The sequence below is a fragment of the Ursus maritimus genome, unplaced genomic scaffold, assembly GCF_017311325.1.
Source record: "Ursus maritimus isolate PB19 unplaced genomic scaffold, ASM1731132v1 scaffold_35, whole genome shotgun sequence".
Lineage (NCBI taxonomy): Eukaryota > Metazoa > Chordata > Mammalia > Carnivora > Ursidae > Ursus > Ursus maritimus.
The window spans coordinates 22,144,655-22,158,653 of record NW_024426119.1 but is presented as its reverse complement, the minus strand read 5'-3'; the positions used below and the strand labels follow the sequence as shown (position 1 = coordinate 22,158,653).

The 13,999-nt window shown below is 38.6% G+C and overlaps 1 protein-coding gene across 3 annotated transcripts in view; it reads right to left on the bottom strand.

Moving 5' to 3' along the window:
* The window catches only part of DMXL2 (Dmx like 2), a 142,990-nt gene extending 129,048 nt beyond the window's left edge, over positions 1-13,942 (bottom strand). For 2 of the 3 annotated variants that reach the window (XM_008705966.2, XM_040620638.1), the window contains exon 1: positions 13,606-13,941. In XM_008705966.2, the coding sequence (XP_008704188.2) occupies positions 13,606-13,692 (87 nt within the window). In that variant the 5' untranslated portion in view covers positions 13,693-13,941. Of the gene's footprint in view, positions 1-13,605 lie in introns of all 3 variants that reach the window. The other variant, XM_040620639.1, reaches the window with a different exon arrangement.
* Positions 13,943-13,999: the final 57 nt, after the last annotated feature.

Genomic DNA, 13,999 nt, shown 5'->3' with positions numbered 1-13,999 from the left:
AAAGAGCAGAAATCATTGAAATTGACAACAGAAAAATCATAGAAAATATGAATGAAATCAAAAGCTGGTTATTTGAAAAAGAACAATAAAATGTATATATCTCTAGGAAGACAAAGAAAAAGACAGAAGAAACAAATTACCAGGAATAAAGGAGGGAATACCAGTACTAATCTTGCAGACAATAAAGAGATAATACTAAAATGCTATATGCAATTCTATACACATAAATACGACAAAGAAATGGATGAAAAAGACTAATTCCTCCACAACCAGAAACTACAAAAACACACCCAAGATGAAATATATTACCTGAGCAGTCCTTTAACTATTAAAGAAATCAAATGTGTAGTTTAAAACTTTCTAAAAAGAAAACTCCGCCCACAACTCCAAGCCATTCACTGGAAAATTCTACTAACATTTAAAGAATAAATGACATGAACTCCACATGACCTCTTACAGAAAATAGAAAAGGAATGCCTCCAAACTCATTTTTTGAAACCAGCATTACATCGATATCAAAACCAAACAAAAACAATGCCAAGAAAAAAAAAAACTATAGGGTGCCTGGCTCAGTCAGTTGAGCGTCTGCCTTCAGCTCAGGTCATGATCTCGGGGTCCTAGGATCAATCACCGCATCAGGGTTCCTGCTCATCAGAGAGTCTGCGTCTCCCTCTCCCTCTGCCTCCCGCTCATGTGCTCTCTTTCTTTCTCTCTCTCTCAAATAAAATCTTAAAATAAAAAAAAACACTATAGATCAACATCCCCAATAAACATAGATGCAAAAAAATCAATAAAATACTAGCCAATTGAATCTAACCATACATAAAAAGGATAATATACCAGTAATACAAAGCTAATTCAATTTTCAAAAGTCAATGTAATCTACCACATTAACAGTCTTAAGAAGAAAAACCACATGACCATATTAATCAGTGAAGAAAAAACGTGACAATATTCAAGACCTCTTCATGATTTAAAAAAAAAAAAAAAAACTTTCAGCAAAAAAAGAAGAGAAGGAAACTTGCTCAATCTTATGAAGGACATAGTCTATAAAAACAAAATCTAGTACTAGTCAATATAGTAAGTACAATAAAGCAAATTAGACATGACTTAAATAGGATTAGCAAATGGATTAGAATAAACCATCCAGAATGCTGAAGAGAAGGATAAAAAGAAAATACAGAGGAAAGGATACTAGACACAAAAATAAAGTGATAAGGTCCAATATATTTAGTCTCATAAGGTCAATGGGGTAGAGGCAATTTTTTAGGAGACATTAGCTGAAATTTTTCCAGATTTGCTAAAATACATTAATCCACAGATTCAAAAATCTCAAAAGCCCCAAACAGGATTGAAAAAAATATACACACAACTAGACACAACATACTAAAACTTCAGAAAGACAAAGAAAAAAATCTTAAAAGCAGCTTGAGAAAAAAGAAATACAACTTGTAAAGAACCAGTAGGCTGGTAGCTGACTTCTCAACCAAAACAGTAAGAGGCCAGAAGACAGTGGATGGCCATCTTGAAGGTGCAGAAAATACTGTCATCCTCTACCTAGGAAAAGTCTCTCTCAAGAATGAAACAAAATAAAGACATTTTCATACAAACAAAAGATGACATTACAACAACAACAGATCCACACCAAAGGAAATTCTAAAGAAGGTTCTCCAGGAAGAAAGAAAATGATCCCAAATGGAATGTGAAAGATGCAGGAATGAATGAAGAGTAATGTAATAATAAATATATAGGTAAATGTAAATAAGTACTGACTATATCAAATAATACTACAGTCTTGCAGGATTTATAAGCATGAATAGACTTATCACAGAAGGATAGATTACAAGCAGGAAGAGAGTAAAAAACAATATAAAGGGTTCTTGTATTGCTTGAAGGACTATAAAGCCTCAGCCGACTTTGGCAAGTTAAATAGTAACTTAAATAATTTCTAGGGTGAAAGCAGAGTATATACTTTAGGACTACTACAGGGAAAAAATGGAATGAAAAAATATTCATTTCGAAAGAGACAAGAAAGGAGAAAAAGGGAGCAAAGAGCAAAGGAAATAAATAGTAAGATGGTGAATTTAAACATGGATGTGTCAGTAATTACATTAAATATAAGTGAATTAAAAGTTCGAGTTAACACAGAAATCTTTAAAATCCAGCTATGGGATATTCAGGAGACACAATTCTGAAATATAACTACGTAGAGAAATTCAAAGTAAAAGGATGAAAAAGGTAAGTTTTGAAAATGTTAACCCAAAGAAAGCTGGGAAAGCTAAAGTAGACTAAAAAAGAATTACTACAGATTTAAAAAGCGCGGATTATTTCATAATGATAAAGAGGTCAATTCACCAGGAAGATATTTTTTTTAATTTGTAAGCACAAATGAAGCAAAAATTGACAAATATACAAGGAAACGTATATATTCATACTCATAGTTGCTTTTCACACGTCTCTCAGTAAGACAATGAATAAGCAGACAGTAAAGTTTCAGAAGATTTACACAACATTACTAACAAATGACCTAAAGGACATATGTAGAACACTGTACCTAACAATTGCAGAGCACACATTTAAGCATACATGGAACATTCATAAAGACTGACCAATTTACATTTCAACAACTTAAAAAGAGTACATGTTGTATATTGTTTAAACAATACAGCTATGCTAGAAATTAGCAAGCAGAATTACAACTAGAAAAGTTCCATATATTTGGAAATTTAGAAACATATGCCAAGCTATTTATAAGTTAGTAATTAAAAAATAGCTTTGTGTTGGGGCGCCTGGGTGGTTTAGTCAGTTAAACCTCTGCCTTCAGCCCAGGTCATGATCCTGGGATCAAGCCCCACATTGGGCTCCCTGCTCAGAAGGGAACCTGCTCCTCCCTCTCCCTCTGCCCTCCCCCCCAATACACACACACACTGTCTCTCTCAAATAAATAAATACAATCTTTTAAAAAATAGCTTTGTGGTATGCAGATTATTAAGAATATGAAACTTACATTCTTAAATGCATTTATTAGAAAGAAAGACTGAAATGAGCTAAGCATTTATCTCAACAAGTTAGGGAGAAAATAGCAAAATTAATCCAAATAACGTAGAGAGAAGGAAATAATTTAAAAATAAGAATTAATGAAATAGAAAATAAATATGTAATAAAACTAGTACATGTAGAGGTAGGTTATTTTAAAAGATTAATAAAGTAAATAAACTTCTATTGAAGAAAAAGAGAAAGCACAAATAATAAATGGCAGAAAAGAGAAAAGAAGCAATACAGACCTTAAAAAGATAGTAAGAGGTTGCTGCAAACAATTTTATATGAAAAATTTGCAAATCTACACAAAAGAAGAAGAAATCCTTGGAAAAATAACTGCTGCTCCCCCTGCTTTGCGCTCTCTCTGACAAATAACTAAAATCTTTTTTAAGGAAAAAAGTACAGATAAACATTCTCAAATCAATAATATAAGCCTCCTCCATGAGGCCTACATCCAATTTACCAAAATGCTAAGAGGGGTTATCTCTGGATTATATCATTACAAATGATTATATCTTTTCCTGCATTTTTCAGATAATCTACAAAGCCATATGAATGAGCGTGGGTTCCAGTGTTAACTCTATCCCAGGTCTAGCTGTGTCTTTGATTAGATCCTTTAATTCTCAGATCTAAAATTCCTGTACTATATCAAACTGTGAAATACTTCATTTTATTTACCAATTTAACATACAAGATTGACATTAATACCACCATTTCAAAAAGAAAAAAAGTTCTTTTTTTTCCTATATACCAACCACATACAACTGACACTATTAAATACTGCCAGAAAGAAGGGCTACAGTTCAATTCCTCTATAACCAAAGTCACCACTTTGGTAGATGACCCCCAGTTTAACTAGTTTACAGCTTAAAAGAACATACACCAAGTCCTCTTGTATTAACAGTGCACATTTAAACAGCTGGTTGACCTTAGAGGGTATGCACAATGCCTATGTACTCAAATATTTTTTGAGTAAAGGATAACTATGAAGCTGTGTTAATCTACCGGGGAATGGAAACTTTCCTTACTTTCCTTTTTATTTTCTATAATTCAACTTTGTCTGAATGATGAGTTTTTTACAATGCAAGTATTACATTAATGATTTTTTTAAAACAAAAAATTTGAGTTCTTTATGGGTTTTGTTTGCTTTTTGTTTTTAATGGCCAAATTGAGCTTTTGATTTTTATCTAAATTTTATAAAATTTTTCCAGCATAAAATTATGATAGCCATATCTGAATGCTCCATTTGTCTACATACTAGAACATTATTCAAATTACTTTCTAAAGAGAATCTTGCTTCTATCCAATACTCCTTTGGTTGGGTTCAGTTTACCACCAAGTGGGGCGGCCACCTCTATCATGTCTTTGCAGGCTCCCCAGTTTTCAACTCCAAGCCTAGCTCAGCTGATTGTTAAAACATGTAACTCTTTTTTTAATGATTTTTTTATTATATTATGTTAGTCACCATACAGTACATCCCCGGTTTCCGATGTAAAGTTCGATGATTCATTAGTTGCATATAACACCCAGTGCACCATGCAATACGTGCCCTCCTTACTACCCATCACCGGTCTATCCCATTCCCCCAACCCCCTCCCCTCTGAGGCCCTCAGTTTAAAACATGTAACTCTTAAAATACAGAATCAACACACTCCAATATTAGGTTAATCTCCAATTTTTTTTATGTATTAAAAGCATAATTTTTTAAAAGCATAATTAAGGAAAAAGTGAGAACTGCTTGATGGGCACAATGTCAATTCCTTTTAATACATAATGTACATCCTTGATTAAACCAGACCAGGGATGCCTGGGTGGCTCAGTTGGTTAAGTAGGTGCCTTTGACTCAGGTCATGATCCCAGGATCCTGGGATCAAGTCCTGCATCGGGCTCCTTGCTCGGCAGGAAGCCTGCTTCTCTCTTAGCCTGCTGCTCCCCCTGTTTTGCGCTCTCTCTGACAAATAACTAAAATCTTTTTTAAAAAATTAAAAATTAATAAATAAATAAACCAGACCAGCAAAGCTTTATACCTGTATTGTAATTATCAGCTCTCCCTGCTTCCATCCTATAAAATTCATTTATCTAAACATGGCCAAATGCCATCCTATAAAATTCATTTATCTAAACATGGCCAAATGCCATCCTATATCAAAAGATATTACAAAAAACAGTATTATAGGGGCGCCTGGGTGACTCAGTCGGTTAAGCAACTGCCCTCAGCTCGGGTCATGATCCCGGGGTCCTGGGATTGAGACTGAGTCCCGCATTGGGCTCCTTGCTCAGCGGGGAGCCTGTTTCTCCTTCTCCCTCTGCTGCTCCCCCTGCTTGTGCTCGCTCATGCTCTGTGTCAAATAAATAAAATCTTAAAAAAAAAAAAACAGTATTATAAAAGTGGTCACTATGTTTACTACAAGCATGTTCTGTATTATACTAAGTACCCTTTCCATTCACTATTGTACTGGGTACTTCTTGTACCCAATAAATTTTTGTTCTAGGTGCTAAAGAAATAAAACTAAAGGGCATTTAAGGCACTCAGGTATTTTCTGAGTGAAAAAAAAGAAGCCATTTAAAAGTTTTGAGCATGGAATTAATAAGATTTGATTTATATTTTAACAGGATCATTCTGGCTGCTACTGAGAATAAACTGAAGGAGGATAAGACTAAAGGCAAATGAGGCAGGAAGACCTGTTAGGAACGTACTGCCATAATCCTAGAGATGCTGTGGTCTTGGATCAGGGTGGTAGCGGTACAGATGAGATAAGAAATGGTCAGATTCTGGATGCACCTTGAATGTATAGCCAACAGAACTTGCCAATATTAGATACAGGGTGTAAATGAAAGAGAAGAGTGAAAGATTCCAAGGGAACTGAAAAAGAGAGAGAGAGAGAAGTAGCCATTTACTGATTTAGGGAAGACTGGAGAAGAAAAATGTTATGAGGATAGGGATTCTGACATAGCTATTAGACATTCAAGAGGGAGATGACAAAGAAATAGCTGGATATAGAAGTCTGGAATCAGGCTGAGAAGGAGCAGGTAAGGGAAGTAGAGGAAAACCAAGAGAGCTATCGAAGAAAGTATTTCAATAAAGAGGAAAAAGCAATTTTACAGAAGAGAAAAAGAGAAACTGCTAGCACAATGCCCTTGAGTAGGTAAGAGAAGATAGGAACTAGAGTATCAATCAGGATTTCTCAGAACTTCTACAGTAATGACATGGGGGGGGGGAGGTGGCTGTCCTTTGCATTGTATGACATTTATCAGGATCTGCAGCCTTCCCACATAGATGTCTGTCCTCCCCCAACAACCCTGTCACAACAATCAAAAATGTCTCCAGATACTGCCCAATGTCCCCTAGGGAGCAAAATCACTCCCAGTTTACAACCACAAGTATAAGTGGAGGAAATAGCCTTTGCTGGAAATACTGACAATTCATGTACATTAAAGGCAGGATAGAAGATGCTCTGGGTAGAGTACAGCATAATTTGAATATCTCCCTCTGATTAGATCCTCCTAAGCGTACACATAGTCAAGGCCAGAGGAAACATGAGGAATTGCTAGCATATCACAAAACCAAAGTCATCACTCCAAGGAAAATGTTAGTATTTTGTTCTTGAACTACAGCTAACATATAAGCTATGTCTATCTTTGAACTGAATCTAAACCAAAACTTCTATGTATTTTTTGGATCCATCCATGCCCCCTTCCATAATGCCCACATAGTCTCAAGTTTCCTGGGTTTCTCTTCAAGTCACAGGATGAAAACGTCACGGCTTTGTGCAAATTAAATTAAATGTTACTAGGGGCGCCTGGCTGGCTCAGTCAGTAGAGCATGCAACTCTTGATCTCAGGGTCTTGAGTTCAAACCCCACGTTAGGTGTGGAGCCTAATTAAAATTAAAAATTAATCAATTAGGGGCGCCTGGGTGGCACAGCGGTTAAGCGTCTGCCTTCGGCTCAGGGCGTGATCCCGGCGATCTGGGATCAAGCCCCACATCAGGCTCTTCTGCTATGAGCCTGCTTCTTCCTCTCCCACTCCCCCTGCTTGTGTTCCCTCTCTCGCTGGCTGTCTCTATCTCTGTCAAATAAATAAATAAAATCTTTAAAAAAAAAATTAATCAATTAATTAAATGTTACTATCCCTGAGAAGGCTCACTTTTTTAGAGGAGGCAGCCCTAATGGAACATCTTCAATGACAATCTAAGAGGGTATTATTTATGGTTCTCAAATCATTCCACCAAATTACCATGTAGCATTTAAAGGAGTCTCACTGTGTTCACTGACCCTTTTGTACCTACTGACTCCTCTATCATAGGGATAGGAGATAACCATCTTATTTTGCAGGTGCTTAGAAAGAGGGGGGGTTATTGAACAAGTCCTTAGCAATCATGGAATGAGAAGATTTGAGAATAAAAAGCCCGGGCAATTGGGTTCACATTTATACATCAAGTTCCAGGATAACATGAACTATGTCTAAGAGAAAGAAAATACAGTCATTCCACCTGTGTAAGTTGCACCTGCTTCCTCAATAATAGGTTCTATATCCTGTTACATAATGAATTACTGTTTCAGAGCAAAAAAATAATGCAAAAGGATTCTACAAATTTAAGAAGACTGAAAACCCTAAAATTTCTATTAAAATATTTGGCTTCCAAACTTGTTTTAAAAAATAACCCACAAGCTTGAAGAGCCTTATTAAATGTGAATTACAGATATTTTCTATCATTATCCCCTTTTAAATACTGCTTTGCTTTCTATCATAGAAGGAAATTAAATTGGTCAGGCATGACTTGTTTTTCCACTGTGCCACTGCGGTTGTAACCCAACACCCTGTGCTCTTTTTGATAATTAAATACTGAGACTCTGATTTGTTCTAAAAATTTCCCAAGACCCAAGGTAAGATACCGATTGTAATTCTGAAAGTCATCTTTTAAAGACCCCAAATCCTAAGAAGATAAAGTAGAGGAGTAAGTATATCTAGAGCATGGAAAGCATCAATACAATCACACTGGCCCCATCTTCCACTTCATACTGCACTGTGACAGTCCCAGGCAACCACCACCTACCATATGCTGAAGATACAATCATGAACAAGAGCCACCTTCTCGACTGTGGGCCCAAAGAAGATGCACTACTTCATAAACACTCTGCATGGCTTATTCTCTGAGCCGGAACGGAGGTCAAACTCCCTAGCTGTAAAGTCAGACGAACAATCCTATACATGTCAGTGGAGGGGCAATATACAACAGACTCCAGACCTATCGCTTCACCACAATCACCTTATGTTTCTGGTCCATTTTCCCTTTTGCCTCTTGCAAATCTCTAGAGAAGTCCATATAATGCTCATTTAAGGTCTTAATACTTAAAAAGAACCTAATCTGAGAACCTCATTTTATAGATGAAAAACCTGAAAATAAGTTTAAGTGAGTTAGCCAGGGTCATAGAAGTAGTTGGTCTCTTCTCATCTCCAAGGAGGCATTATTTGGGACTTGTACCAGAGTTTCTGCATACCTGCTAAGAGTACTATAGGCTTAGAAGGAGGAAGGCTAACTAACAATCTATACAGGGGCATAAATAAGAACTTACATAACCTCATATTTACCTACAGGCTCACACTAAACACAAGCCCACAAACTCTGAAAGATATCAATTTAAATAAACAAGAAGCTACTCTCCAGAAACAAGCCAATTTCTCTTGGAAAACAACTCCATTCTAAATTCTTGACCATTGTTTTTCCCTTAACTATCAGCACAGGCTGTCAATAGCGGTATGAGTTGTTAATATGCATCGATAACTGACCAGCAAGAAGCATTTTTCTGTCCAACTTCTCGTCTTCCTGGCCAAATGTGATCTCTTATTCTTGAATTCCCACAAGAATTTAAGTGCCTCACAACACCACACAGCCAGCTGGCTGTGGTTAAGTACATGTCTTAACTCTCCATGTAGATTACCAGGTTCCTATACTTCTTTAATAAACTCCCTGAAATCAGTACTATGTGTTTTTGTTCTTCTGTTGTTGCCACTGCTGTTAATCTCCACAGAGCCTGACACACCTCTGTGCTCCACAAACATGTGCTAAATATATAAACAGGCTGATCATTTTCAAAGTTCGGTGTTGCCATAATTCTAGGACTGGAATGTTATTCTACTACAGAATTAAAATATATCTAAACCCCCAGAAAAAGAGGTCCTATAACAGTAACTTCGAACTTCTGAATGAGTTTCTCATTCATTACTAACTGTCTGGTGGTGCTTTAAGGAAAAAACAAAACAATAAAAGTTAGGAAATGTCAGAACACGTTTTCCTAAGAAGTTACGGGTAATGTTTGCAAATTATATTTTTCAACATTCTGAGGGTGTTTTCTTATTTAATAAGGAAGTCTTGTGTTTTTTTAAACTGCTTTGTGAAGGAACACTCACCCAATAATTTATCCTTTATATCACATTATTCCTTGGCTTTTGCTTTCCTTGCCATTCAGAAAGGCCTAATACCTATCTTTACAACTGTCAGTCTTACGTGGAATCTTTTGTCTTCCCAACTATATGTGATCTTTCATCTGCCTTACATTATAATTATGTACATCATTTTTAATCTCTACCAGATGATAAGCTCCCTGAGTGGAAATGACTAATTTTTGTAAACTTTAATAAATGTGTTGAATTCATATCAGACTGGAATAACATCAACTGCCCTTATACTCCTGAAAATACAGTCTGTACCCCTTAAGGCCAAAATGTGAAAAAAATTATATTAACAATCATGTACTATCATTATTTAAATTGATATTTTAATGCTTACAGAAAAATTTTTTAAAAACTAAAGTCTTTTTCAGAGAAGCAATAAAAAACATATATAAGGAAAATTTACACTGTTACATTAAGCCTTAAAACATTCACTTATAGATAAGAAGGTAGCTAGGAATGTCTTAATGGCAAAACAAAGTACAACAAAGCTTATACATAGTAAAAGATCATCTCCTTGGACTATCTGGGACCTGATATATTACAGGATAACAGTATTCCCATAACTTAGCTCCCACACTGAAAAGAACAGAACGATCAAAAGCGATACATACTACTACATTTATAACATCACAATTGTTTTTAAAAACCACTAACTGCCCAAATATAAGTGAAAACCATCATAGCACGCGTTAGCATTACAGATACACACATCACTGGGACTGTCCACTACAAACTGCACCATCGTGACAACACAGCATGATTGGGACATGGTGACATAAGCAGTCATTCACAACCCAGATGATCACACCACCCACTACACACCACGCACAGTGCAATATATATAACACACTGTTTTCCAATTGCAATGCCATGAACACTTCAAAATCCTTTGAAAATAATTCCTTTTTTAAAAAAAAACTTACGATTTATAGACTCTGAAATAAACGATCTGCCCTATTTTGAAAAGAGCCTCAGGTTATCATGAAAGACACCATTCGCTGAAAACCACTGTCTAGCTGCAAGACAGTCTTTCTTTCTACACTGGCCACGTTTCTATGCCTTCCAAACATACACACACCCTCCAAAGCAAGCACTCTGATAGGAAAGGAATATACTACAGAGAAAAGCCTACCAGATGAGAAGTCACAGGACCTCCATTCCAGTACTGGCTGGTCCCCTTTTTAGTCATCTGACCGAGAACTCAAGTTTTTCGTCTGACTGCTATATAAATCAAATGGCACACCCTATGTAAAGGAGCTCTACTTTTGTGGGGGGGGGGTTTATTTTTACTATACTCACGTAGGCATTCAAATAATTCTTAGTCGATTCTAGAGAACTTGAAAACAGCTTGTTCTCAATTTTTTTTAAGCGAATCTGTTCTTAGAGTCCAAAAGGTCATTTCTAGTTCATGACAAAATTATAACTGCATCAGTGCACTCAAAACTAAAATATTAAAAGGAGATGGTGTGCAACATGGGTCTGTAAATGCCAAAGGACCAAAATAATCAGGATCACAGGCAGGCGTACTAAACCAAGTAAATTTTGAGTCATATTTGGGAAAATAAAAAGCAAGGATTCTCGTGCTGCAACATAAAAATGTAGGATATGGGGCACCTGGGTGGCTCAGTCAAACATCTGCCTCTTGATTTCAGCACAGGTCATGATCTCCAGGTTGTGGGATGGAGCCTAAATACATCTGACTCCGCGCTCAGTGGGGAGTTTGCTTCTCTCCCTCTCTATCTGACCCCCCCCAATTTGTTCTCTCTCTCTCTTAAATAAATCTTTTTTTTTAATGTAGGATAGAGTAAGATGATTAGTAGGTCTATAGCAGAGGGCCAAGATGAGGAGAACATATAATCAAATATAAAGTCAAAGATGGCAGAATATCTGACAAGCTTAAATTTCATAGCATATCTATTAGGAACAACTTAATATTCTCGAGCCAAGAATGATATGGTGAAATGGTATTTGAGAAAAATTATCCCAGCAGCTGTGTGGAGGATGAACTGATCAGAAAAGAGTATGAGGAAAACCAGTTTAGAAGTGTTTATATTAAGTAATATAATTTAGGTTCTACAATAAGGTGGTAACTAAGAAGACGAAAAAGGATAAATCTGGGACACCTGGGTGGCTCAGTCAGTTAAGCATCTACCCTCAGCGCGGGTCATGATCCCAGGATCTTGGGATCGAGTTCCACATCAGGCTCCTTGTTCAACAGGGAGCCTGCTTCTCCCTCTGCCTCTGCCCCTCCCCCTGCTTGTGCTCTCCCTCTCTCTCTCTGACAAATAGATAAATAAAATCTTTAAAAAGAAAAAAAGAAAGGAAGAAAAGGAATAAATCTGATAGATACTGCTGAGAGTCAGTCACCCCTGGCGATAGGTTGAACTAGGGAGGTGGTAAAAGATTTGAAAATGATTTCAAGGACCTGGTCATGGATGGCCTACAGCATAACCACACCTGTGCAATGCTAACAGTTCTCGCGCTGGCTTTTCCAGACTGCATCTGAACCTGTTTAGCTCTATTCATTTCATTCCCACAACGAGGCACTTCTCCACTTCGGATGGAAACAAAAAACTACCACCATTATGATAGTATGGAAATAACCTCATAACCTAAGGTTCCAGACTCCTGGATGGAGAAAGCCTACACTTCTAAGCTAGGAAACCTCCTCCCCACCTACACAACTAGGGAAAGGGGAATTTTTTCTATGCCCCAAATTGTCTCTATACATATGAAGTTCAAGCTGAACTCTATATGGATTTTTAAGTCACGTGGACACAAAACACAGATGACACCATTGATAGGGTCATGTGTAACAATATAAGTCAGGCAAATTATATCCTTAAAGGTTCATTCTAAACTGAAACAAAGCCAAGTTGATTACATTTAAAAACTAAAATCGCCAAAAGACAATCTTATGGGGTTATTTTTAATGTATCATAATGATAGATAAATTCTGTTCCAGAATGCACTGTGCTACATAATGATTCTGCAGTTTTGCTGGAGCTTTTCTTATTTCTGCAGCTTTAAAAACATGCTGTAGGAAGGCAGACACCAAAGTGTTTTCCTTGTCTAAAAAGCATACCATTATGCTATTTCCAGTTTTATCAGGCATAAGTTATCAATAACATTGTGTATTTAATCAAGATCTTATTGCCTACAGTGCCTTCGAAGGAGGACCCTGTATAAATTTAATACAGAAAAGGAACTCATGTTGATCCATGGGAGTCTATCTCTGGGTAAAAAGAAGCTCTAGGGCTTAGTTTGAATTAGCTATACTAACAACATCCATTCTCCAAAAGGAATGATCCGTCCAAGCTCATTCAGAAAACGTCTTTTTCATGGAGATTTGAAAGCGGTTCTAACACGTTATCGTTTACACACACTTTACTCGCACAAAAAAAAAAAAAAACAGTTATAAAATTTTCGCATTCCCTTAGTTTAAAAATAAATAAACCAGCCTACCTTGCAAACGGATTAAATATTACCTAGGAAGTTTACCAAACTGATCCCGTGATAAATAGCTTTCCAGGCCACTGTCACTCTAACCCTTCCATTTAGATTTTTCGGGGGCAAAGAATTAAATTTTCTATTTCCTTGTTGGAATTAAGACCCTGCATCAGGAGATAAAGAAGGTCGGGTCGTATCGGGTTTATAGCCACAGGCTCCAGCGCTCCTCGCTGCCCTAACGCGGCGGGCAGGAGGAGCCAGGTGCAGCATCGCCTCCATGCTCCGAGACAAGACCAAGTCTTCGCCTCCACGCCGAGAGCAGGTGCGAAACGGACGCTCAGGGTTTTGGCGATCTGCAACCATCTTCCTCCACCGCAGACCCGAGGCCGCCCTAGGAGAGGAACCTTCCAGTCCAGTCACCCCCGGGGGCCCGTTTGCTGAGGGCGGACAGTGCGGTGGATTCCTAATCCTTTTCCCTGAAGGGTAATTTCCTACACCAGCCGCAGGACTCACAGTCCCACGCCCGCCCCCCGAAATTGAGCTGCAAAAGGGGCGCAGGTGGGGCCCACCAGCACCTCACAGCCTCCCCGGGGAGGCGTGGGCCGGGACGGGGATCTCGGCTCCCGATCTCTCCCCCTCGAGCTCCCGGACGCCGCTCACCGTGAAGGGGACATCCCCGACGCTGCCCACGGAGTAGCAGTTGTCTCCAGGGTTGACAGCCCCGGTGAGGACCTGATGCAGATGCATCTCCGGAGCCCGGGCTGGCAAGGGACTGCGCGAGAGGAGCGACGAGCCCCGCGCCCGACCGCGAGAGCGCTTCCCCCTCCGCCTCCCTCGGGACCCACCCCGCGGCGGCTCCGGCTTAACGCCTCGCCCCCCTCTTGCCTTCCCCCTTCCTCGTCCCTGCCATGGGAGCTCCTCGACCGCTGCCGCCGCCCGGATCGCCGCTCGGCTGCGGAAATGCCCGGATGCTCCCACAGCCTGCTGCACCGGCGCACAAATGCGGGAGGAGCGCAAGGGTGCGTGTGAGGCGCGGGGGGGGGGGGGGCCGGGG